This window comes from Anopheles bellator, chromosome 2 (assembly GCF_943735745.2).
Source record: "Anopheles bellator chromosome 2, idAnoBellAS_SP24_06.2, whole genome shotgun sequence".
Classification (NCBI taxonomy): domain Eukaryota; kingdom Metazoa; phylum Arthropoda; class Insecta; order Diptera; family Culicidae; genus Anopheles; species Anopheles bellator.
The window spans coordinates 73650370-73674122 of record NC_071286.1 but is presented as its reverse complement, the minus strand read 5'-3'; the positions used below and the strand labels follow the sequence as shown (position 1 = coordinate 73674122).

Here is a 23753-nt window from a genome sequence, read left to right as displayed (position 1 = left end):
AGTTCCGTTTGACAGCTGCTGCTGCTGTCTGGCTGGCTGCACTGGCCAGCCCCTGGGTGCGCTATGTAGTGTGTGCAGTGATGGTCTTTTCGTCGGTCACGGAGTGATGATTACTTTGCTAGCGCACCGCCCACCGCCCCCCAGGAAGAGAGTGGACCGAAAATAAACACTACAAAACCGAAAACGGAACCCACGGTGAATGGTGGCTGCAGGCGATTGCGCCTCGACGCCGAAAACAGTACACGCAACGCAACGCAGGTCTCGTCATAATTGTTGTGTAAAATGTTTTCTCATTGCGCGCGGATTGTTGCCAGCAAAGCATAACCCGCGCTACTCACACAGAGAGCCCCGAGCGCCCCAGCGCATCGAGGCAAGTGGTCAATTAGTTTGCAAAAAGTCGCACCAAACTGTGTCGTGGTGGGAAATTGTAGATCGAAACCCCGGTCCCGGGATCCGCTTCGCGCTCCCCCCGGACGTGGATAACGTCACACGAATTTGCTGCGCTACCGGTGCCCTCGATACCGATTGCTCTGTGTACCCGATCCCCTACGGCGGCGGATCGCGGTTGCTTCGATTGCCTGAAAAAGTGTCCACAGCTCAAGTGACATTTCATCCGTCATTTGTACGAAGAACAGCACTAAACACAATCGTTCGTGATTTTGTGCTTTTTGTGGTTTCGCCTGAGGTGTGACTTCGTACCTTCTGGCCACTTCCGAAGATGGTGCAAACTCATTGAAGTGTGATAGATCGTTCAGCTCAACTACGATCTAAGCGCTCGGTTGCCACAGTCAGCTGTCACGGTATTTCATGCGTAAGAGTTATCCAAGTAGCCCCCGTCTGGCCGTTCGCTTTTACTTCTTGACGGGCAATCCGGTCCAGCGATCTTTACCGTCAGGCGCCAAGTGATTAATTTATTGTTTAGTTAACCATTAGTTATGCTGTACCAGTGCCACGATGCATAACGAGATCAGTGCCGCGCCAGTACGATCGCCAGGCCGCTCCTATCGTTGATTGATTTTCTTTTCCCCTTTTTAGTTTAAAAATGTCTTCCCAACACTGGAATGCTGAGTAAGTGTGCCGAACATTGCCAGATTGCCGATTGCGTGTGTAGCGTGTGGCTGAATTCGTCGATATGGCTTCAAGCGAAAACAATAGTGACGAAGGAGGTGGTAAGTGGGCTCAGGGACTCATGGTCCCGCGCTGGCAACGGAAGCACTGACATCTTTTCCGTTTCATGCAGGGGCCAACATTTTCTCGGGCTTTTCAAGCTCGAACGGCAGTGCTCCGGAGTACGAGCATCTGATGCAGTTCGAGTACCTGAAGACCAAGTATCGGGACGTACTGTCGCAGCTGAAGACGGTTTCGAGTGAGAAACAACGCCTGGAGCACGATCTGCAGCTGCTGAAGAAGGAGCTGGACGGAAAGGGTGACTTTTTCAACAGCACGTTCCACGAGTACAGTGCGTTGAAGCAAAAGTACGACGCCCTCCGGCTGCGGTATGACGACATTGCGAAGGATCCGTCCCATTACGTGAAGCTGTGCGACGAGCTGAAGAAGGAACGGAACAAGTACAAGGAGCTGCTGAAAGCGACCGAGCACGAGCTGGAGACGGTGCTGTCGGAACGTGGTAGCGTGCTGAAGGAGAATCAGAAACTGTACGACAAGAACGAGGCGCTCGAGCGGGAGGTGCAGGGCAAGCTGAAGGAGTGCGCTGGTTTGAAGGAGAAGATCGAGCTGCTGAAAAGCCACCAAGAGTACCAGCAGCTGTCGAACGAGAGCAGCTGGAGCAAGGAGCTGTCCGAGAGCAAGGACAAGTTCGGGATCGTGTCAGAGAACCTGGAAACGGCCAACCAGGAAATAGAACGGCTAAAGAAAGCCCTCGACAAGGCGAAGGCGGAAATCGCGAAAGCTGTCCACGACACGGAGGTGGCTAAACAGCGCCGCGATTGGGCCATTTCGGAGCGGGAAAAGATCGTACAGGAACGCGACAGTGTGCGCAATCTGTGCGACGAAATTCGGAAAGAGCGTGACACTGCCACTTCGAAGCTGCTGGCGGCAATCCGCGACAAGGACGATGCGCACAAGAAGATCGAACTGTTGACCGATCAGTTGGATCAACTGATACGGGACAGCATCAACAACAACAACAACAACAGTGGTTCGGGTTCCGGGATCCGATCACCCGGCGGTAACAGGAATGCAGCGGCAGACGTAAATGGTGGCACACCGACACCGACACCAAACGCTTCGATGGCGTCGATGAACAACAACGGAAGCAGCCACCGCAATTCTCACTACAGTAGCTTTAGCTCGATCTACAACCTGGAATCGTTGCAGCAGTACGACGTGGAAATTGTCGAAATCGACACGTCGCCCCTGCTGAGCAATTCCTCCGACTGGGGGCTCACGATCAGCGGCGATCTCGATCACCATAGTTACGGCAGCGACCACAGCAACTCGAAAAATCTGTGCGGCCCGTATGTGGCCGCGGTAGAACATGACTCCATTTTTGCGGGCAAACTCAAACCGAACGACATCATCTGCCAGATCAACAGTCACGATTGTAGTACATTTTCACGCCGCATGATCTACCGCACGATCCGCGGTAGTGTCCCGCAGTGCATCATCACGGTCAAGCGCCCGACGAAGCGGCTGCTGCCGGTGCAGATTCCGTTTACGAGCACAAACCGTAACCACGGGCTGACCCTCGAGCTGGGTCTGTACATAGCGAAGCTGGAACCGAACTCGATCGCCGCCAAGGATGGTCGGCTGGCCGTGGGGGATCGCATCCTGTCGATCAACAATAAGCCCATGGAGAGCATCAAAAACATTAACGATGTGAACGCGTACATTAACGACATGCGCAACAGCAGCCTGAACCTGATCGTGATCAAAGACATGACCGAGCCCCACCCAAGCTATGCCAGTTTCTATCAGCCGCGACTGAAGCACCACATCCGCAACACGACCAGCTGCACCCAGACGGACAACTCGCTCGCCTCGACGACGTTCGGTAGCCAGCAGAACACGACGGCCACCTCACCGAGCGTTAATGCGAGCGCAATGATGATGGTGAACCGGCTGAGCCTGGAGTTTGACAACAACAACCACTTTCTGCCGTCCGCCATGCCCTGCTCCTCATCGTCGCACCAACCGTCACCGAGCACACCGAACTCGGTGGCCGCCAGCACGCCCTCGTCGACGAAATCGGCCTCCAAGTTGACAGAGTTTATTCAGAAGATCAAAGACAAGATGGCCATCAGTAACCACAGTAAGGATGCGGCTGGCGGCACGGGCGGTAGCCAGGAAAACGACGCCATTGCGGCGCTTGATTCCGTGTTGTACAGTGACGAGCGCGAAGGGCGCGACGGCAAACGTTCGAAGCGGCGTAGCAAGGTGGGCGGCACGGGAACGGTGTCGTCGCATCAGGCCGCCGATATACCGCGCGGTACGTGGCCACGGGTAAACATGACTGTTCCGTTCACCGAGAACCACCCGGGCACGATCGTACACCGGCCGAAAAAGGAGCGACCCCGGCTCACCATTCCGAGCGGTGGTGGGCTGGACCTGGACAACAATAACTACTTTTCGGCGGCCCTTAACGAAGCGAACACAATCCCGACAAACTTCCGCCCGATCGGTAGTCCGAGCGGTGGCGGGGCTGGTGGTGTAGCTGGCAACACGCCCATAGCTTTGCCCCCCAAGGGCATTCCACCGTCCGAAGGACCACCGGTGGGAACGCTACCGAGCTCGAACAAACGCAACTCTCATCCCGTGATGCCGCTCGACATCAATCGGCTGCTGGCGGCAAAGTACGGAGACCCGATCGCGGCTCAAGCCGGCTCCAGTCCGAGTGGTAGCGTCAACAACGGAGTATCGATCGGCAGTAGCGTCGGTGGAGGACTGCCGAAGCCGAACAGCACCGGATTCCCCCGAACCTCACCCTACGACGATCGCCATCACGATGGTGGTCTGAACCTAAACAAACACCGTTTCAGTTTGAATCTATCCGCGATGAGTAAACAGCTGCAGCAGCATCAGCAGCAGCAGCAGCAGCAGCAGCAGCAATTTCTATTGGGACCCGCAGCCCATCAGCAACAGAATTCGCTCGATTTCATTCCCATTCCGTCATCGTCCGCGTCCCAGAAGAGCAGTCACTCGATCGATTCGTCTACCCCGAAGAGCCCGCCCGCGGGGATGCTCTACTACCCTGGGGCGATCGGTGGCGGCAGTGGTGTCGGTGGCATGATGATCGGTGGCGGATCGTCGAAAGATCACCGTGGAGGGGGCGGGCCCAGCAGTGCCACGGAGTTCTTTATGTCGGACAAGATTTCCAAAACCTTGTCCAAGTACTCGAGCGATGCCGAGAGTATCGACACGGAGACGCTTTCCCTTGGATCCCTACCACCCGGTGGCGTGCTGATCGGAGGTGGAGGTCCACCGATCCCGAAGGGCCCGAAAGGCGGGGGAAGCAATTTACCGACCACGATGACATCTGGACCGGTGGGAGGAAAAACGAACACACTTCCGCTGCCCCACATGCGCAAGCAGTCGATGGCCGGGGCGGGCAGTGGATCGAATCGAGGTCACCATGTGCAGCATAGTCACGCCGGTGCTACGGCCGGCTACGGGGCCACGATTCCTGGATCATACCCACACCCGTTCAACATGCGAAACCAGCATCCGGCCAACAGTGTCGGAGTTCCGGAAACACTGCTCACGGGAGGGACCACGGGTGGCGGTGGTAGCCAGCCCCACGGACATCATCACGCACACGGAGTTTCGATGGACTACTCGTCCTACCGGTACAGCCAGATTCAGTCGTCGAAGGAGGACGTCCCGATCGTGGTCGGGTACGGCGGCGGGGGTAACGTTGGCGGTTCCGGTTACGAAGGGGGAACATTTCCCCGGAACAAAAGCAGCCACCAACAGCAGCAGCAGCAGATGGCGATGGTGGCCGCCTCGGCAGCCGGCTTTCGAATCCCGTCGAACCAGAGTGTCACAAGCCGCGGTAGTGGCATAAAGATCAGCAACGGTTCGATCGACTGCAGTAGCTCCGAGCGAGCGTCACCGATTCCGACGTTCGAGGTGCAGGTCCTGAAGCCGGGCCACGTTCCCTCATCGTCAGCGGGACCCGGTTCGAACAAACGTAGCTCGCTGCAAGACCACTACGGTGTCCACTCGAAACCGAACGTTGGGGCACTCCGCTTGGTGTTGATCGACAAGAGCGAAATGTCGCTCGGTATCAAGATTTTCTGTCGCCGCAATGGCGGCGGCGTGTTCGTGTCGAACGTCGGCGAGAACAGTCTGGCCAGTAAGGTCGGTCTACACATCGGCGATCAGTTACTGGAGGTGTGCGGCATCAATTTGCGCAAGGCCACGTACGAGCTGGCGGCGCACGTGCTGCGACAGTGCGGCAACTCGATCACCATGCTGGTGCTCTACAATCCGGTGGTCTACAACAATCTGACCACGAGCGAAGATAATTTGGCCCGCTCGGGATCGCCGACCCCGCAAAATTCACCGCCTCGTACGATGGTGGGAGGCGGCGGCGGCGGCGGCGGTGGCCGCTCGCTCATCTCGGCCGTCAATGCGGCCAGCGGCAACGCAGGAGGAGGCGTATCCGGGAAGACGACGTCCGGACTGGAGGAACGGAAAGATTTCGCTGACAGCCTCGAGCAACCGCTTCACGATGACGACGACGACGACGGGGTGGCCACCGGCACTGGACCGGGCTCGGGCATGTACAAAGAACAGCCGCGCGATATCTACATCGAAACGCGCAAAACGTCCAACCTCGGCATCACGCTGGTCGGCGGCAATGCGAACGGGATCTTCGTCCACGGCGTGCAGAAGGATTCGATCGCAGACCAGGCCGGTCTGCTGGTGGGCGATCAGATACTGGAGTTCAACGGTACCGATATGCGCCGATCGACGGCCGAACATGCCGCCCTCGAGATCGCCAAACCGGCCGATCACGTCAAGGTGCTCGTGCTTTACAACATACAGAGTGAGTATAATGCGCGGATGCGTTCCATTTTGTCCCATTCGTTACGAACATTCCGTGGTTACCGACCCCTTTGCAGAGTTCAATCAAATCAAGGACAAACCGGGCGATGCACTGTACATTCGCGTTGGGTTCGATCGTAACTGCGATCAGGGCGAGTCGGAGCTATCGTTTGCCAAGGACGAAGTGCTGTTTGTCGACAACACGATGTTCGGCGGTATTCCCGGCAAGTGGCGGGCCTGGAAGCTGGATGAGTACGGTCACAAGCGCCAGTGTGGCATCATTCCCAACAAGCTAAAGTATGCTTTTGCGGCCCCATTCCTCTCGCGCCAATGTGATTCACGCCCGAAATGTCTTGTTTCAGAGTGGAAGAGGAGCTACGGCTGCTGGGAGACACCGGAGACGTCGATACGACTGCGCGGCGTGGATCGACTTCGGCACGGCGATCGTTTTTCAAGCGCATCAAGCCGCAACGCAGCTCATCGCGCGACTCGAAGGAGCTGGCCAGCTTTAGCAACACCCACCTGAGCCTCTACCTGGACTCGGCCTCACTGAACGACGACGGTTTGAGCAGCTACCAGCGAGTGGAACGATTAGAATGTAATGGGTTTGGCGCGCCACGGAGGGTCCAAGGCAAGCATAACCACAGCGATCGTCTCTCTCTCTCGTTTACAGACACCTACCGACCGGTGATCATTCTGGGGCCGCTGGCGGAGTTTGTGATCGACAAACTGTGCATCGATTTCCCGGAGGACTTTGCCGTGCTGCAGGAGGCCCAGAAGAAGTGCGCGAAGGAGGAGATGGAACTGGCGCTCCAGAACAATACGATCGCCGACTACAAACTGCGCAGCAACGGCATATTCGAGTACACGAGCATGCAAGCCGTGCGTGACAACAAGGTTCGCTTCGAGCGATCGCTCGATCGGTCACTGGCGATTTGCGCGGGCGAGCGCTAATGTTCCTTTTACCGTTTGCAGCAATGCCATTGCATCCTGAGCGTCAGCATGGCGGCCGTCGAGCGGTTACAGCGGGCTCAAATCTATCCGGTCGTGCTACTGCTGCGCTTCAAATCGGCCAAACAAATCAAAGAGATCAAAGACTCCCGCTACTCGACCGACAAAATCTCCGCCAAAGCGGCCAAAGAAATGTTCGAGCACACACTCAAGCTGGAGTCCGAGTACCGGCAGTTCATATCAGGTGCGTAACATGGGTCCGGGGGGGCTTGCCACTTGCCTTGGCACCGCTAATGGACCCGCGTTTGGTGTTTCAGTGGTCATCTCGGGCGTCAACATTACGCACATGTGCACCCAAATCAAGGCCGCCGTCGACAGTGAGCAGAAAAAGATCCTCTGGGTGTCGGTTCCGACGCCGTTGTGACACGAGTCCATGGGCTACCTGCTACCGCACGAGGACGAACGGTTGGCGTGAAGGTAAGGTAACCAGTAAGTACCCCACTCGGTGCAATTAGAGCAGGACGCGGTAGCTAGAAAAATGTTTCGATTGATCGATTAACGGCAAGGCCGCATTTCAGAGTAGCTAGGATTTTGAAGCAAACAAAAAATAGATCACTTCACTCTTTACCCCTAGAGAAAACCTGTCTGTAAGTCATCACACAGTTGAACCCTAGAATGGGCGACCTGACGACAAGGCAAAGGCAAAGGCGCGAAAGCAAAGAACGACGGTATCCGAGATACGGGATAGTTTAGGAGACACGGAATCTCACGTTTGTTTTTGTACGCCAGCGGCCTAGCATCGCCGTGTCCTACTCCCGCTAGACAGAGAGATACACAGAGAGAGAGAGAAAGAGAGAACAGTATTTATACAGATGGAAATGTGGTGCATTTGTTAGTGCGAAGAGCACCGTGTTCCCGATCCTATAGGAACCGAATCGATGGTCTGGTTCAAAGCATAAACGGTACTCGGTCTTGTTAGTGTAGGTAACGAATATTATTGTTGTTTTACTACTTTTGCTCCCTACTTACTTAATCGAACGGGACGGAATCCAACTACGTCTTCCAACGTCTACTTTATAGGGCAAAAGAAAGGACGCGCCGCGCGTACCATTTGAAAGGATTATTAGAGGAACTCATTGCTATTTTTTAGCGCAATTCGGTGCATTGCATTCTGATTCCTCCTTCCGCCCCGATCGATCGAAGAACGAGGATCGGACTGAGAGACACCGTAACTACACACCGCAATATCGCTAGAAATCCGAGTGTACTGATTAATATGCAGCATATGTTTCTTAGTTTTATTTCTGTTTTCGTTGTATAAGAGTGACGGAGAGCGTGTGTGTGTTTTATTAGTATTCTTTGTCATGTTTATCTTTTGTTATCTGTTCCGTTATGAACACTGCGCCAAGCCGCCGGCCAATTTGTTATTCAATCACAACTCTTTCACGATCGTTTCACCGCCGCGACAGTGATGGTTTCGGTTCGTTTTGGCCGGTTACAGGCGTTCGCGCGGTCTCATTTGACCTCCGGTTTTTGAAGCCGAACATCACAACGGCAAGACACCGATGCCAGGGAACGTGTCAGTACGGTCGTCGTAGGCTATAACGTGGACTAAATTCGGGCGAGCGTCCGGCGAACGAACGATAAGAGCAATATTTAAAACGAAATTCAACACACCATTCAGTGGTCCGGAGCCCAGGACCGGAAGCCGAACTCAAGCGCGACGGCCTATATACATACGATTTACGCCTTTATACATTATATAGAGATATCTATACACGATTGAAAGTTGTTTATTATTATAAATATTATCATCGGTACGATCGATCCATCGGTATATCTATATAAAATTCTCTTTTGAACGCAAATTGCGTACGATCGCGCATTTTCTGTTCTACTTTCAGCGTATTTCACTAGCCTTGCATGGAGAGCGTTTGTTTGGGGCGTCGGTTAGTCAACATCGTCCCCTTCCTTCGGACGCCGGTACCAGTCGTCGATCGCACGCGCGTAGATGGCATTCTGAAGCTCGTCTTCCGCCTGCTCGATCGATTCCTTCGTCAGCGAGCGCGGGCTGCGCGAAGTGACGCGCACGTCGAACGGCATATCGTAGCACTTGCAGATGCAGCACGAAGGGAACCGGAACCAGTCCGAAAAGATGCCCCTACACTCGTTGTGCGGATCGTACGCCAGCAGCCGGTGCAGACGGTACTGCTGCTCGCAGCGGCAACCCTCCCGGCAGTACATTTGCTTCAGCTCGTGCGTACACTTTTCCCAGTGCACGTACTGCTCGAACGGGTACAGATTGAGCAGGGCCAGCACCTCGCCGCGGGTATTGTTCGCCCAGAACGGGGCGACCACTTCCTCCTTCACCGGGCACGCATTGCTGTGTGTGTGGGAGAGTAGACGGTGGATTAGAAATGGAACTGACGCAAACGTAGAAGGGTTGCTAAACTTACACGCCCCGCCCGCTGACGGTCGTCGGTGCCTCCTTTTGGGCCGCATCCTGAAACAGCTGCCCTTCGGCGGTGGCCCCGGCCGGAGGTTTCTTCGCCGGCGACGATTTAATGCTTTCGAAGCGAATCTTTTGCGAATGAAGTGAGCTGCTCGCTGGGGCGGCCTCTTCGGCCTCGGTCGTGTGACCGGTTACCGTCTCCAGCTCAACCGTTCCCACGGCGTCGTCCCCTTCATCTTTCGTCGGCGTGTCGAGTGTGTCTAGCCGATCGTTCGGATAGCCACCGATGGTGGACTCCACCTCGACCGTCTTGGCCGTCGTGTTTCCGTCGATTGCACTCGTCGTCGTCGTTACTAGTTTCAGTGTGGACGATATCTTTCCATTGCCGCCACCGTCCCCACCGCCAACGTTGTCCGTATCCAGCTTCGCCAGGGAAGACAGTGCGGGCAGATCGATTGGCTCGGCCGGTGACCCAACGAGAATGCTGTTGGTGAACGTACTGTTGGGCTCGTGTGAATCGGCAGCCAGGAAGATATCTCCGACGAAGGTTTTATTCGACGAAACCGTGGTCCTCTCGCTCGTACTAACAATTTCATTCGTTTCAGGGGCTTCTGTTGAGAAAACTGGCCCCTCGGTCGTAACATTGCCGGCACTGCTGCTGCTGTGCGGTGGCGATTCTCCCGTCGTTGACGACTCCGTACTCCGGGCGGTGGTTATCGGGTTCGCCGTCGTCGGTGGTGTGGTTGCTGGAATGCTGGTGCTGCTGGGCGCCACGGTCGTCGAGGTTGTCTTTTGTTGTGCTGGCCGAAAGTGGGGTTCATTGAAGGGGATCTCGTTGTTTTTGTCACGCAAATAGTGTCCACCGCCGGCCGCCGGCACCTCGTACTGGGTTGCGGGTCGCAGATACTTTAACCGCTTGCCACCTTCTGGCCGCCGTTTGCCGTGTGGCGGTGCCGGTCGCATGTATCGTTCGGCCGCCCGATCGATGTCGTCGACGTCGATCTCGTTGTTTTCGATCTCATCCTTCAGCACCGATATGTGGCGCACGTCACCGTACATCCGTCGCATGAGGCCCTGGTTTTCGTGCACGAACCGACGCACGGCATGCCACGGGTAGGCTGATCCGGGCAGATTGCAGTACGCCTGTACGCTTAGGTCGCACGGGATCGTCTTCAGTAGCTGCGATCGACCCCGGCGCGATGTTCTGGTGGGATCGCACGAGGAGGCCGAATCGTAGCCATAGCTTTCCGCTATCGTAGTCCCGGTCAGCAGCGGGAGTAGGAGAACCGCCAAAACAATGGAACAGAACACCAGCAAACTCCCGGTGCGCCACTGAAAGAAGAAAAAAAAACTAAGTCTGGGGCATGTTTTAATCTTAGATACACTTGGAGCTTGGACCAGGAGCTTCATTTCAACTTCTTCGGCAACACCCGCTGACGAGGGTCGGTCACGCGTTGATTCGCAACTTTCTCCTCGTGTGCCGGGACCATCTTCCATTCAAAGCAAATAAACATTTTTCGGTGACCAAAAGGGGGCCGCAACACATTAACACCCCAAACACACGACTCATTCCGTTTTCGCCGGTCGTGCTTTCGATCGACGGCTCGCTGGTTCCGCCGCCGCAGCTGGCAACTTTTACTTTTTGCCCCCGTTATCGTGGTCCCCAAAGTTTTGATATGGAAAAAGTGAAAGGTTAACGGAGGACCACCGAGGCAGCATTTATTTCATTTCTACATTAACCCTCCAGCAAGTAGGATCGTTGTAAATGTGAATGTGATTGCGCAATTACTGTTCGTGGGTTGACAAACACATTAGCAAACATTTAACACTAATCGAGGCGACGAGTTTGCGTTATCAAAATGAAAGTGTGTACTCCAGATGAAGGTCGTGCACGGCCCAAAGGGAAACGGAGAAATAATACATTGTTGATCGGTTGATCGAACACTGTTCGGTAATTGGCATTCCGGTCACAGCAGGGCAACGTGCGCCGCATTGATCACCCTCAAATGGTGTGGCACCTGCACCTGTGGCACCGCAACCAGACGGCCTCAAATCTAACGGCTGTCGTGCCAGCCAGCCGTGCGCTCTAGCCCCAGTGAACCATTTTTCTGGCAGCACCATAAACCTTGGCGCGGTTTTATTATTATCAGCACGTACTACACCTGGGAGCGGGGTGCGATCAACCGATCAGTCAGGGTACGAGCATTTCATTTTAATCGATTGTGCTTTGCTCCTCACTACCCGGCAAACTTTCCCCAAAATCAACCACCAACTCCTTGGCCACCGATTAATTACCGTTCGTTGTCCTCAGCCCTGCACTTTCACGAACATCTGGGACTGCTGACCTTGCACGAGTGCACTTTCACATGCGCATCTGTTTCTCGATCTGCTCCGATCCGCTTGATCACATGGTGACCGGTGGACTCATGGCGCTTTGACCGCAGATCGCGCGAAAGCGAAAGTCGATTTCCATACGGTGTCGGGGACCGATATAAAACGAGAGTAAAAGTAGAAATCGATTTGACCGACCGTATACCCCGCGAGACGAATCGGCTCTCGATATCCGATGCGAACCAAAAGGGTCAGAAGAAAACCAAAACCCCCCAAACAAAGCCCGTTTGGAAGAAGGTTTGGCCAATGACTTGCGACGGTTACGACCTGTTCGCCGGATCACAGCCAATCTTAGTTCCCTTTTCGAGCCCTTTCGAATACTCTAGCTCCGGCCGGGGAAAGTGAGTGGTTTTGTCGAACGTAAAAAAAAATCTATTTCAACCCTTTTACGTAACGATCTCCACTCGAACCCCCGTTCTATCGGTGACGCACTAGATCGCGCGCACGATCCAGTTCTTCTTCGGTGCGCGGTTCTCTAGGTGCCACATAACAGACGAGGTCTCTCGAGACTTGAATGCGTGTGCTAAAATTAGGCCACGAACCTCGCGCGCCTCCTCCATTGGCCCTGCATGGCGTGTGGGAAAACGGGAGGCGACCGCTCACTCGCATGTCCCCTCATAGGGAGGGTGGGAGACATAAGTACAGGTGTTCCTACCGCAAATGCAAACTGCTGCTGCAGAGGCACACCTTACTGAGGCGGAACGTCTTTTTTTGCAGTTGCTCTACTTTGCCCTCAGCGAGTGAGCTCTGCGATTGAACCGAGATGGCCCAACAACTTAACCTTAAACTGTGTGCATAACACGTCGCTACTCACGCTACTACGTGGTGATTGAACGAATCCGATCTCCATGGCAACCATGGCGGTGAAGTAAGAGCTCGTTCGTATCGTTGACGCGATTGCTGGGATTGTAGCAATCGGAACTAAGGAATCGCGTAGATTCTAGGATTGACGTTTATCTAACCGATTCCGTCACGTGCCCAAGTTCGCAAGTAATTGAAAGGACACTCGGCTTCACACTGTTGGGCTTCACGAAGTCACTGTTTCGCACTACGGCGAAGCACTACTACTGGTCGTGCCGTGTTTGTTGGATCCGGCACGTACTATCTTCTGGCCACTGCCCATAAACGGACACAATTAAACTAACATTCGACACGTTGGCGCATCTCTGGTCTCTGCGCTGATCACGCCCTTATCATCACCCGAATTCTTAGACCGTCACTTGATAACACTGTGGCGGACACACGGTGCTACTTGATCTCCGAAACTCCACTCCATATGCGCTTTTTTGATCTTGCACTTGTACAAACTGCGGCCACCGTCGCCGTCGCCGCCGTACTGCACATGTTGCTGCTGCTGCTGCTGAACTTTCTCTGCTTTCTTTCCCGTGCGCCGTTGCTTTCTTCGGATGTGCGCTAGTGGAGTCTTGAAAAATTGGACATATTTTAAATCATCTTTCGCTAATCTTTCCGAATTGCCGAGCCACCGTGGGTGCCGTGTACTGCAAATCTTCCACTAGAGACTGAACGTTTGTTTTTCGCGACGACGACTACACCGGAGAGGAATCTTCGCGGGGCTGTTACAACGGAGGTCCAATCGGAGCCACTAGTTGTTCGTTGCGCGGATGCTAGGATGGGACTGGTTTGTAACGTGGGCCCCCCGCCAGGGCCGTGGACACAGCCGGGCCAGAGGACTTACTAGTCGAAAACGCGGAACGAGAGAGAAAGCAGAGCAAACAGCCACATACACAGCTTCACGCAACCGTCGCCGGGTCGCGTATAGAGGTGGTACGGGAACCGGAACACACAACAGTCACACACCGAGTCGCCGCCCTCCGGTGCACTTACAGCTCGGGTGGCGATCAAACACGCGTTCGCGCGCGAGAGAGACTTTCTTTTTAGTAGGTCAGTAGTATTTCGTTGCCCGTGTGGCCGTGCTGTGACTCTAAAGCTCTCGTGAACCGCGTGCTGCGCCGCGCACTCACATCGGCCGCTGGTTCGGGTGTAAGGTGTTTTTCTTCAAATCCCCCTGTTTCCGACTTGCCCAGAGAGCCACAAGCAGAGAAAGTAGTAAACATAATAAAGCATTTCTTGGGTGGGCGATTCAGATGACATCATTGCGTTTCCGCTTGTGGATCTCTCTCTCTCTCTGCATTGTTGTGCATTGTACTTAATGTTATTGCATAATTGAATATTATCCTGTATCGCTTGTGTTGTGGCAAACAGTCACCGCAAAACAACATACCCCAACATGCTTCACATTTCTTTTACCAATTTACCATCGGCATTTGAATGACCCTCTTCCGCTTCCGGTAGGGTTTCCAACATAACCGAAAGCTTTGTGATGGTTCCGAGCGTACGAGAAAGCTTCAAAAGCTGTTCGGATGCGTCAAGCCGCTAGATGGCAGTAGTGTCTATGGCGAGCTTGAATGTTTGGAAAACAGTAAAAAAAATCTCAAAGTTTCATTAACTGAAGTAGCTGCTTTTCATACTGACCGTTGGTCGGAAAAAGGCAGGGCATTTCCGAAAAACCGTGTGAATACTCGTGGTAATTCGTGGTGAGCTTTACTGCTGGATGGACTTTGATTAGCACCCCAAAGCCAAACGCTTTTAAAGAAAATAAAGGATCTCGTCCTCGATGTTCCTAACGGCACACCCAATCACCCCTCTTCCGTCCTGCAGGGAGAGCGGGACCTGATCAGACCCAAATGGCTCACACACTGTACAGCGACTTGTGACCAAAGCCCCGCTGCGATTGATAACGCCTCTGTGCTTGCTCAAAACATTAACGATTGCACGTCGTCGTCAGCCACACAACGATTACTCGGGGCCCCATATAATGTGCGCAAACGACTGGCAACTAATTCCCACAAGCAAAATTAACCGCAATTGAACGAAAATGTTATAAAATTCTCCGCTAAAAAGCTATCATTATTAGTATCCAAATTCCGCCAACACGGATGCAAAAATGAAGATGCTGCTTTCCGCGACGACAATACTACCCCGAACTGGCGAAAGATTATGGCTTTGCTAATTTCTCACCTCGAGTTTGAAGCGATAAAAAAAGATGGCATCTTTTACGCACGCCGCCTACCACAGCTGGCGGTGGTGTGAATGTGAGTGGTTGATGCCGGTCGATTGCCGGGACCGCGAGCGTTTAAATGCTGGAGTAGTTCCGAAGCGGAAAATTCACTTCTTACTGCGGCACGGCAGGCTGCCTGTTCGCAAAACAGGTGTTCGCAACGGACGCTACGATAAGCAAGTGGCACGGGGAACTGCACAACCAACGGCCAAGAAATGACAGTCAGCAAACAAACTTTAGTGCTGGATCCGATGTTATAGACAGCGGGCTGAGCACAAGCGTCGGACGCCGTCTCAACACCAAGCAACCGACGCGTTCTACCCATGCCGGCAACTCAAATTTTGCCTGCACTCTACTCATGCATCCCTCGTCAGGGAGAAACAATTTTTTCAATTTAGTTTCAACCCCAAAAGCCGTGATGCAGTTTGGTGTCTAAAATTGCGTTGCAGTAGCGAAAAATGAAACCCCAACTACATTCGGCCCGCAAAGGGGCCCAGTAACGAAAAAGCGGTTTCCCCCACCGTGGCGTGGCCGTCGCTCAACCGGCGCGCTGTCGTTCACACCTCACCATGCCGGGCCGGAGCAGCGTCACAGTCGTCTTCGAACGGTCAGTGCGCTAGCATCGTTTGTCCCGAGCGGTTGTACCTCCCGGTCCTCGCCCGTCACACAGCACACACAGCCCAGAGCGAGACGCAAGACTGAAAGCGTCGCCAGAGAAAGAAGAGGCCTAGAACAGAAGCGCGCGATAGAGAGACTACTAGTTGTTAAAGAGGCGCTGAGGTCAACATTCATCAACCGTACGCTGTGAAGTGCAGAGAGTGATCGGTGTAATCTATCGTCCCGGTGCAAGCCCGCTGAAAATTGGAAAAACGCGCTCATTCCGCGTGAAGAGAAATCCCGCTAACTGACAGCACCCGACGCGCACGCACTACGGAGCGTCAACCAGCAGCAGGAGCAGCAGAAGCAGCGCGTCGTTAACGATTTACTTGACCGGAAAGGCGAAGAAACCAACCCAAACCAAAAAAATGAGTTCTGCGGACAAAAACAGTGAAGTCGAGGTCGAGAATGTTGCCGCGGCGGAGGAGAAAGCCGAAACCAAGGAGGTGAAAGGAGTCAAGCGGCCTGCCGAGGTGAGTATTATTATTATAATCTTTTCTGATTTCCCCGCCGCGCGCACCGATTTCCATCAACGCGCACCGAAGACAACGGAAGGGGAGGGGGCCACCGCACATCTTCAAGTCAATGCGAATCGGGTAGCCCTCCCAAAACCACAGCGGCGACGACGACGCCGTTGGCGTGAGTTTTGGACCCTTGGTGGTGGACGCGCGCGAGGACATTTCCTCCGATAAAGAGGTCCTGCGCCAGTGTGTAGCAACAGCATGTGGATGTGTTCGCTCTCTCTCTCTCTCTCACGTGTTTGTTGTGTTCGATTTTGCGAGTGTATGCGTATACAGAACACGCCGGTGCGCGCGTGTGTGACACGTTGTCTTCCCGTGCCGTGCGGCGGTGTAGTGTATACTCCATTCCCGATGTTATCCTCTCGGTGTACTACGCGCCATGGATTGTTTCCACCACACACCCTGGCAGCAGGGGTTACTATGATGGGGGAATAATGTACATTCGTTTGGAATCGTGCTCCGTAGCTGCTCTCTGGGTTAGTGAGATTTGAAAAGAAGAAATAGTAGTGTAGTCGAGCCCCCCGAAATGGAACCATTGTTTTTTGTATCGACAATAACGGCCCCCGCATTCGGAATGAACCAAAACCAGTGTGGTCAATTTGTTTGGCCAATGAACCCCCACGAAACTTGCGTGTGTCCTAATCTAAAGATTTTTATCCTTCACGGCACTATCAAATTGGGAAGAAAAACAGTACATTTTTGGTGTGCGTGCCCTGTGTGTTACTTAATTATATTCACTCCCGGAAAATGCTCCTACGCGTCGTCGAGTGCTTCCCCCCTCTCGATGGCCATCATTCATTTCCATTGCGCGCCCCGCTGCACTGTTCTTCGTTGACAAGAAAACCGGCCGGCCGGTGTTTTTTCTCACTCGCACAAACACATCGAACGGGGAGGTATACGACACGCACACCTATAACGGCGCAAAGTGAGAAAGCCCCGCCGCCGCCGCCTGCTGCATGCTGAAGTGTGTGCGGAAATATGGCGCCTTTTAAAATACTTGCCGGTGCGGTGCTTGTACCAATTTTTCTATGTAATAATATGGTTTCCAAATTTTCTACGAATAGTGGGCTTTTTTTAGGAAGATGCTATCAAACATCGATCTACTCTAGTGAGAGCGTGAAATTATCATCTTCCGTGGCATACCAATTAGTAGAGAGTGTGCATTTTCTGGTGAGCCATTAAGAGAACACGGCAAACATCGGCAAATCTATTTTTGATCCCTTTTGAGATTGATGGAATAATATAACGGGCAGACCAGGCTTTGCTGGTCGTGCGAGAGAGAGAGAGAGCCCGTCTACAAAGAGGCGCAAAGGGCGCTGAGTAATAAATGCGGTTAAGCATTAATTTGGCTCAAACTCACAACATTCGACGAAGTGTAGCGTCTCCTCTTGTGCTCAGGTTTTCTGTAAGAAACCATTGCACCACAGTAACGCCAAGCAACTCGCGCGCGCACAGGTGTATAGGAATTGGATCGACCTTGCGAAATATTATACAGTTCGATGCGTACGGGGCTCGTCGGTGTGTTGCGCGTTCTCTCTGGGACAAAAACATGGCTACGGAGGCGCGTCGGTTTGCCACGCGCGCTGTGGCGTCTCCGTTAGAAAGAGGCAAAATGCGAATCCTATTTTACCAAGCTCACCCTCTCTTCGAATGGCATCAAAATGATTCAAAATTTAAATAAAAATAGTTTTAATTTTTCTCTGGTGTGTTGTTTGACGGAAGGAAAAACGGTTCAACGAGAGTACGCGCGCACCTGGGGTCGGGTCGGCGGGCCTAGTATTATTCGAAATATGTGAAAGTATTACACTCTCTCACATTAAGTTTTTTCGTTTCCCCGTGGACAAATTGGAGGAGAGGACGCCTCCCCTCACGCCTCACCGTTGCTGTGGGGTGTTTGATCTGAAAAAAATGCCACTTCCTCTCTCAGAACCAGAACACCCCTCGGTAAAGTTGGCGGCGACGCGTGAGCATCATCGACAACGCAGCGGCGGCGTCACATAACAGCGTCGTGGTGTGGAAGAAGTACAGTAATGTTTCGCCTCGCGGCGTCACGCACACATCCACTCCGCCAGACGCCGGTAGAGAAGTGTGTACCAACACGGCAGAGGGTGGGTGGCACATATTATCAATGTACAAATACAACGACTATTTTTCCAATTATATTTTACACGCCACATCGATTATTGATGCGGTCGGTCAGATAATTCACGCGCGAGTGAGGTGTGCGCTTTATCATTTTCTTTTCATCCAATCCGCCGCACTCACTGAATCAGGGTCGCCCGAGCACAGATCCTTAATTTTTCTGTCAAAAATGCCGGCTTTTGAAGAGATCGAAGTGGGCTTATCACGCACACCACTATACGCATAAGCATAGATCGATGTTGGCAGCGGTGTCACAGAGTAAGTGGCGTGCATAGCCTGCTGCTATGGGAGGCGCACAGTGTGGTAGTGAAAAGGTAAACAAACTTTTCTGCCACCAAAACGCGAACGTTGCTCCTGTGGACGCGAACTCACGCACACCACCAGTGGCCAGTGGAGCATGAAGAAAGCGCGCGCGCCCTCTATCAAAAGGAATTGTTTTTCGAACTGAAAAACAGGACGGAGGGCGATACGATGATGGCCGGTGTAGCCTAGCGACCCCCCGTGCAATGGTGTGGTCCATCTTCTTTTGCACTCTCTTCCGCGTTAACCCACGGATAGCGAAGTATGGATTCTTCATCGATTATGTTTTACGCGCGCTACTTACTTTTTACATCTAATATTTCATTTACCTAAATTAGTCTGATCGATGTCGACGACGCGTGACTGATAAAAGGAGCATCAGACATTCGTGTATACGTAGAGAAATGTATATTTTGTTTCATAACTAGGGAGAAGCTTTGAGAATGGGAGATATTGATTTTGTGCAATTATAAATGCCATTTTCGGCGCCGTATTCAATTGCTGAAGCTTCTAAAGCTGGGTGAGAAGCGCACGGGTCTCTGTTGTGGAGAGGGAGTTTGCGCGTGGGGTGGTTCCCTATTTTATATAGGTTAAAATGATAGAAGAGCACTCTCTTGTTGCTGTGGCTGTGGTGGCGCCCACAAGAAGTCCCTGTGCCCTTGGGATAACCGCCAAAAAAAGAAGAGAATTCATTACATTGTCGAGAAAGTCAAAGTCGCTTATTTAACTTCCAAAAATAAGAATCTTCTTCTAATGTACAATTTGTATGCACTTTTTTTAACAATATTTTACATTTATTTTAACCCTCTTATCACGCACAGGAGAAAACTCCAGAATCCAAAAAAGTGAAGAAAGACGAGAACGGCGCCGGCGAAGAGGAGGAAGATGTGGAAGACGAGGGTGAGGAGCTGGAGGGCGAGGACGAGGAATACGACCTTCCCTACGGCGATGAAGAGGACATCGAGGCTGAAGGTAAGCTTTTGTCTCCCAAATTCGCTCTCTCCTGGGTGTGGTGGTGGTGGTTAAATCAAATAAAATTGTTAGCCAAAGAGAGCGGCGCTGCGCGCACACATTCTGGTTTTTGGGGAATATGAGCGAAGTCTGATGTTCGTCCTACATATCCTGTTCAGCAGGCCGCGGCAGAATCTCTCGGGTCACGCGTTGATCGATCGTGAAAATGTTTTCGCGCCAAATGTGTTCGAACTCACGCTGCGGCCCCTTTCTTTTCCTTGCCGCGTCCGTCTTCTGGTAAGAACGCGAAACGCGTGTGGCTACGATATACACAGCCTCCTATGTTCCGTATCTCACGCTACGGATCCTGTTTCTGGAAGCCCACCGACGCACGGGTTTCTTTGTGCTTTTTTTGCTACATCGGTCATTTTTAATACCACCACCCACTGCGCGATATGTTGTTCTGTTTTGAGAAATCTGTTTGCTGATATTACATTTCCACGTCTTTTCTTCTTTTTTCAATCTCTCTTCCATCGTTTTATGTATGTATTCTCCTGCTTGCGTCATCGTGTATGCATTATTGGCGCGACCCTTTTATTGTAACACGCGAATGATGCTTCAGATGAGGAGGATGATGCTTCAATCGAGGGCGAAGAGGACGATGAGGACGCGTAATGAATGAGAGTGGACATGCGAGAGTGAGACTAACAAAAGAAAAAACAAAAAACAAACAAAACAAAATAACTCTAGTAATAGGTGATTTATTATTTTGAATTTGCGTTTAAAAGGAGAGAGAGCGAGAGCGAGGCGCGCGCTGCAAAAGGTATATGCATCGATGAAAACAATTGTAAAGTTTGTTTGTGTATATATTTTATAAAAAATGATGAAGAGAAAAACCAACAAAAAACGCAAAACACAACACATACACCCATTCACCACACACATACAATCACACGCAGTACGCCAGTTATCAACACAAGACAGAGAAAAAGAGTGAAAGAAAGAAAGAAAGAAAGAAAGAGCGAGAAAGAACACGATATAAGCAACTGGATTTTCTGAAGAACAATTATGCTGAGTGCTTATACATATATATATATATATATATAAATATATATCTATATATATTTATATATATATATATCTATGCATCTATATAGACCCAAGGGTATAAGAAAGAGTTATGCAAACCAACACACAGAACGGAACATCATCATATGCACAGTTGCAGAAAAGCCCAGGATACACTCGATTCAGCGCGTGTTACGCGAAGGCATACAACTTTCTGCGCACCTACCATAAGGTTGTTAGTAGAGGAACGAAGTAACAGCAGCCTCTTCTGCTATAAGAATGAGTGTGTAGCACCGACAAAGAAGGGGAAAAAGACGGACACAATGCGAGATTAGTAAATGGACGCGCGAGAAGAACAAGATGATGGCCCGCGAACAAGAGAGAGAGAGAGTATCGGAATGTTTTCTCAGCTCAGTTTGTAATCTAAGCAATCTATGCCAAGCCACTCACACAGGTCGCAGGTCTCGGTATAGTTTTAGAAGACTTCTAGAAGACTGGAGGCAACGGAGTGCTCTGCTGCGAGCCTCTGAAAATCACGAGTGCGCTATAGGGTGCGCAGAATCACGGCTGGACATTAGTCATTAAAAATGGGTCAAAACATACATTAGCCGCGGCGCGTTGCATAGGAGATGTTGTCAGTGATGATGATGAGTGGTATTATAGCAAAGAAAAAGGTACACAACATGGTCCGAAGACAGAAATCACACACTACTCGCACAGCATTATTAAAAACATTGAGGAGTGTTATCCATGAAGGTGGCTGAGAGACTATATGGATCTCATCATCAAATTGATGTAACTCAATTTCGATTTGTGGAGAGCCCCCTTAGTGTATCGGGGAGAGACGACGAGATGGTGTCGTGCATCATCCTTTCCCCTTCATATTTGTGTGGCCAAGGCAGCCGAGGCGCACGTTACCAAACGCCCGTGCATCCCCCAGGACACTACACCGTACAGTGTGACTACTACTACTACTACTACTACTCGACGAGCAAGAGCGCGCGAGAGAGAGAGAGACATTGAGAGATAATAAAAGGACGACGGGAACTTATAAACCTGACCAAAACACACACGAACACATAGCGATATAGTAGAGGACCGCGCGGTGGGGACATTGTTCATTGCAAAGTAGAGAAAATAATAGGAGCCACCCAGCAACACACATTACACTGTATGACCGCAAGAGGAAGTGCAACATAGATTACGTTGAATGTCTCTGCAAAATAGTGCAAAAACAACAAGGAACCTAAAATAATCAAGCAGCAGCTCTAGCGTGGGGGATACATTTTTTGAATGATTTTTAGTTCTCTTTTTATACTTAATTATGTTTTTTTTTATTTTGTGTACCAAGTAGAATGGAGCAAAAGAATCGAGAATAACAAACGCGAGAGAGAAGTATAAACCAATTTATTAAAGCAGAGTAAAACAATTGTATCGATCGATTGATCCCCCCCACAATCCCAAAATGTGTCGTCCGGCCGTACACCCGTGTGTCGGACGGACGGACGGACGATGTTTGGCGCGTCCTCTCGTGGGTGGTACATCCAAAAATTAAGGAAAGTCCTCAACATACACCCCCCCCCCCCACATCGTTTAATTAAACATTTCGGACAGTACATACTATGTTTATGGTAATGTTTAAGAGGTCGTTCATGGCGAGACACCGCCATGTGAGAGGATGCAAAAAATAAAGAAAAGAAAACATTGACACACAACATATGCACCTACGGTGAGAAATTGAACTCTCTGGTGGATGGACCCCGTCCCCACCACCCTATCAGAATTCCACAATTTGGCCAGTTCTCTGTGGATCGACAGTTGATAGTGCAGACAGTAACGATCCAAGCACACTTTGCCTATTCGCTGTGGAAGGGGTTGAGAGGGCAAATCGTAGAGAAAGAAATGGATGGCATTATACAATAATAATAATGACAAAAAGAGTACCTAACGTAGAACTTCAACAAAACAAAATAAGGTGTTTAGTGTTTAAGTATGCTGCGCTGCATTTCTACCTACTTTTTGACTCATGGCTCCTAGATGATCTTTTCAAAGTTTGCTCCAGAAATTTTGGTTTTTCCTTTAAAATGTTTTCGATAATCACCGTAACTCATCGTTTGTGCATGTTTCCCGCACTTACGTTCCGATTCTACCATAGTTCTTTCTTCTATTGCTGCTAAACCTTTCTTTTTGGGGAAGTCCATCGTTTAACCTTTTCTTTCTGCTCTGCATCATATGAGCAGCAACCAATGGGTCGTTGCTTGGTAACCGTGTGTTGTGCAGTAGATGCAAAGCGGGTTACTTACTGAGTAAAAAATAAACTTAAGCAGCGCGCGCTGCTGTGCATACGCGTTTGATGAAACTCTATTTCCCGTGGAACTCTGTGAGCTCAAATAACGATAATGAAAGTAGTAAAAATAGATAAAGCTCTATTATTCTGTTTTAAAAAGATAGAGAAACCCAAACCAATTCATTTATGTGGAACGACGAGAATATATTAGAGAAGCGAGGGATTAGAGATCCGATCGAAGCAACCCCCGATGATATGTGCAATGGATGATACGCGCGCTTTTCATTCTGGTTTGGCGTCGTTACAGCCGCCGGATTGCTGGATGCACAGAGCAGAAGCTGTTTCCGGAAAATCGCAGGAGAAAGGTTTGTGTTTTGCCCACGCGCCGCTATGGTGTGCCCTGAGCGGACAAATCATGCAGCTGCTGCGTGTGGAAAAATCAAACTCCCAATTTTCCACACTTCCAGAGAAGAGACTCGACCTTTGCTACGATCAGTTTTTGACATCTCTAGTGCGCGTGGTACGCGGTGTTACCCACACAACATGATTGAACCACTAACACATGCTCGGCCCAGAGCGCAGCAGCATATACGAAGACCGGTGTTGGGTTCTCCTCGAACAGGCCGGCGGGCTATGCTTACGGTTGAAGCCGACGCTCCGCGGCCCCCTCAACTACCTTTCCCATGGAACAGCACGCACCCACTTTCAGTAGGGGGCAATTTGAGCGAAAAGAGGGAGAAAGGTCTCTTTGACACGCACACCAGGTGACGCACGTGCACAGAACACGCGCGCTGGGAACAAATTCATCCCTGTTTGGAGGGGAATGCTTCCTCTTACATCATACAACCACCAGGACTCATGAAAGGTGGTTGTGTGCGCGGGGCATAGATTCCAAATACATGCGCAGATCAACTCAAATATTACCCAGTAGCGGAGCGGCTGTGC

General features: G+C 51.5%; 3 protein-coding genes across 3 annotated transcripts; 2 read left to right on the top strand and 1 right to left on the bottom strand.

Annotated features, from left to right (window-relative positions):
- Positions 1 to 1132: 1132 nt before the first annotated feature.
- LOC131209653 (disks large homolog 5) lies at positions 1133 to 8788 on the top strand. Its single transcript, XM_058202765.1, has 9 exons — positions 1133 to 1166; positions 1241 to 4228; positions 4286 to 6010; positions 6087 to 6306; positions 6372 to 6607; positions 6683 to 6906; positions 6985 to 7204; positions 7278 to 7437; positions 8462 to 8788. The coding sequence occupies exons 1-8, from the start codon at positions 1133 to 1135 to the stop codon at positions 7382 to 7384; spliced, it is 5754 nt and encodes a 1917-aa protein (XP_058058748.1). The 3' UTR covers positions 7385 to 7437; positions 8462 to 8788.
- A 122-nt stretch (positions 8789 to 8910) lies between these two features.
- LOC131208029 (protein spaetzle 4) lies at positions 8911 to 12363 on the bottom strand. Its single transcript, XM_058200671.1, has 3 exons — positions 12346 to 12363; positions 9417 to 10744; positions 8911 to 9343 (listed from the first exon to the last, which is right to left on the bottom strand). Exons 1-3 carry the CDS (start codon positions 12361 to 12363, stop codon positions 8911 to 8913), a joined length of 1779 nt encoding a protein of 592 aa, XP_058056654.1.
- A 3112-nt stretch (positions 12364 to 15475) lies between these two features.
- Positions 15476 to 22925, top strand: LOC131212206 (bacchus). The gene is made up of 3 exons (XM_058205980.1): positions 15476 to 16012; positions 19324 to 19474; positions 20076 to 22925. Exons 1-3 carry the CDS (start codon positions 15908 to 15910, stop codon positions 20126 to 20128), a joined length of 309 nt encoding a protein of 102 aa, XP_058061963.1. The 5' UTR covers positions 15476 to 15907; the 3' UTR covers positions 20129 to 22925.
- Positions 22926 to 23753: the final 828 nt, after the last annotated feature.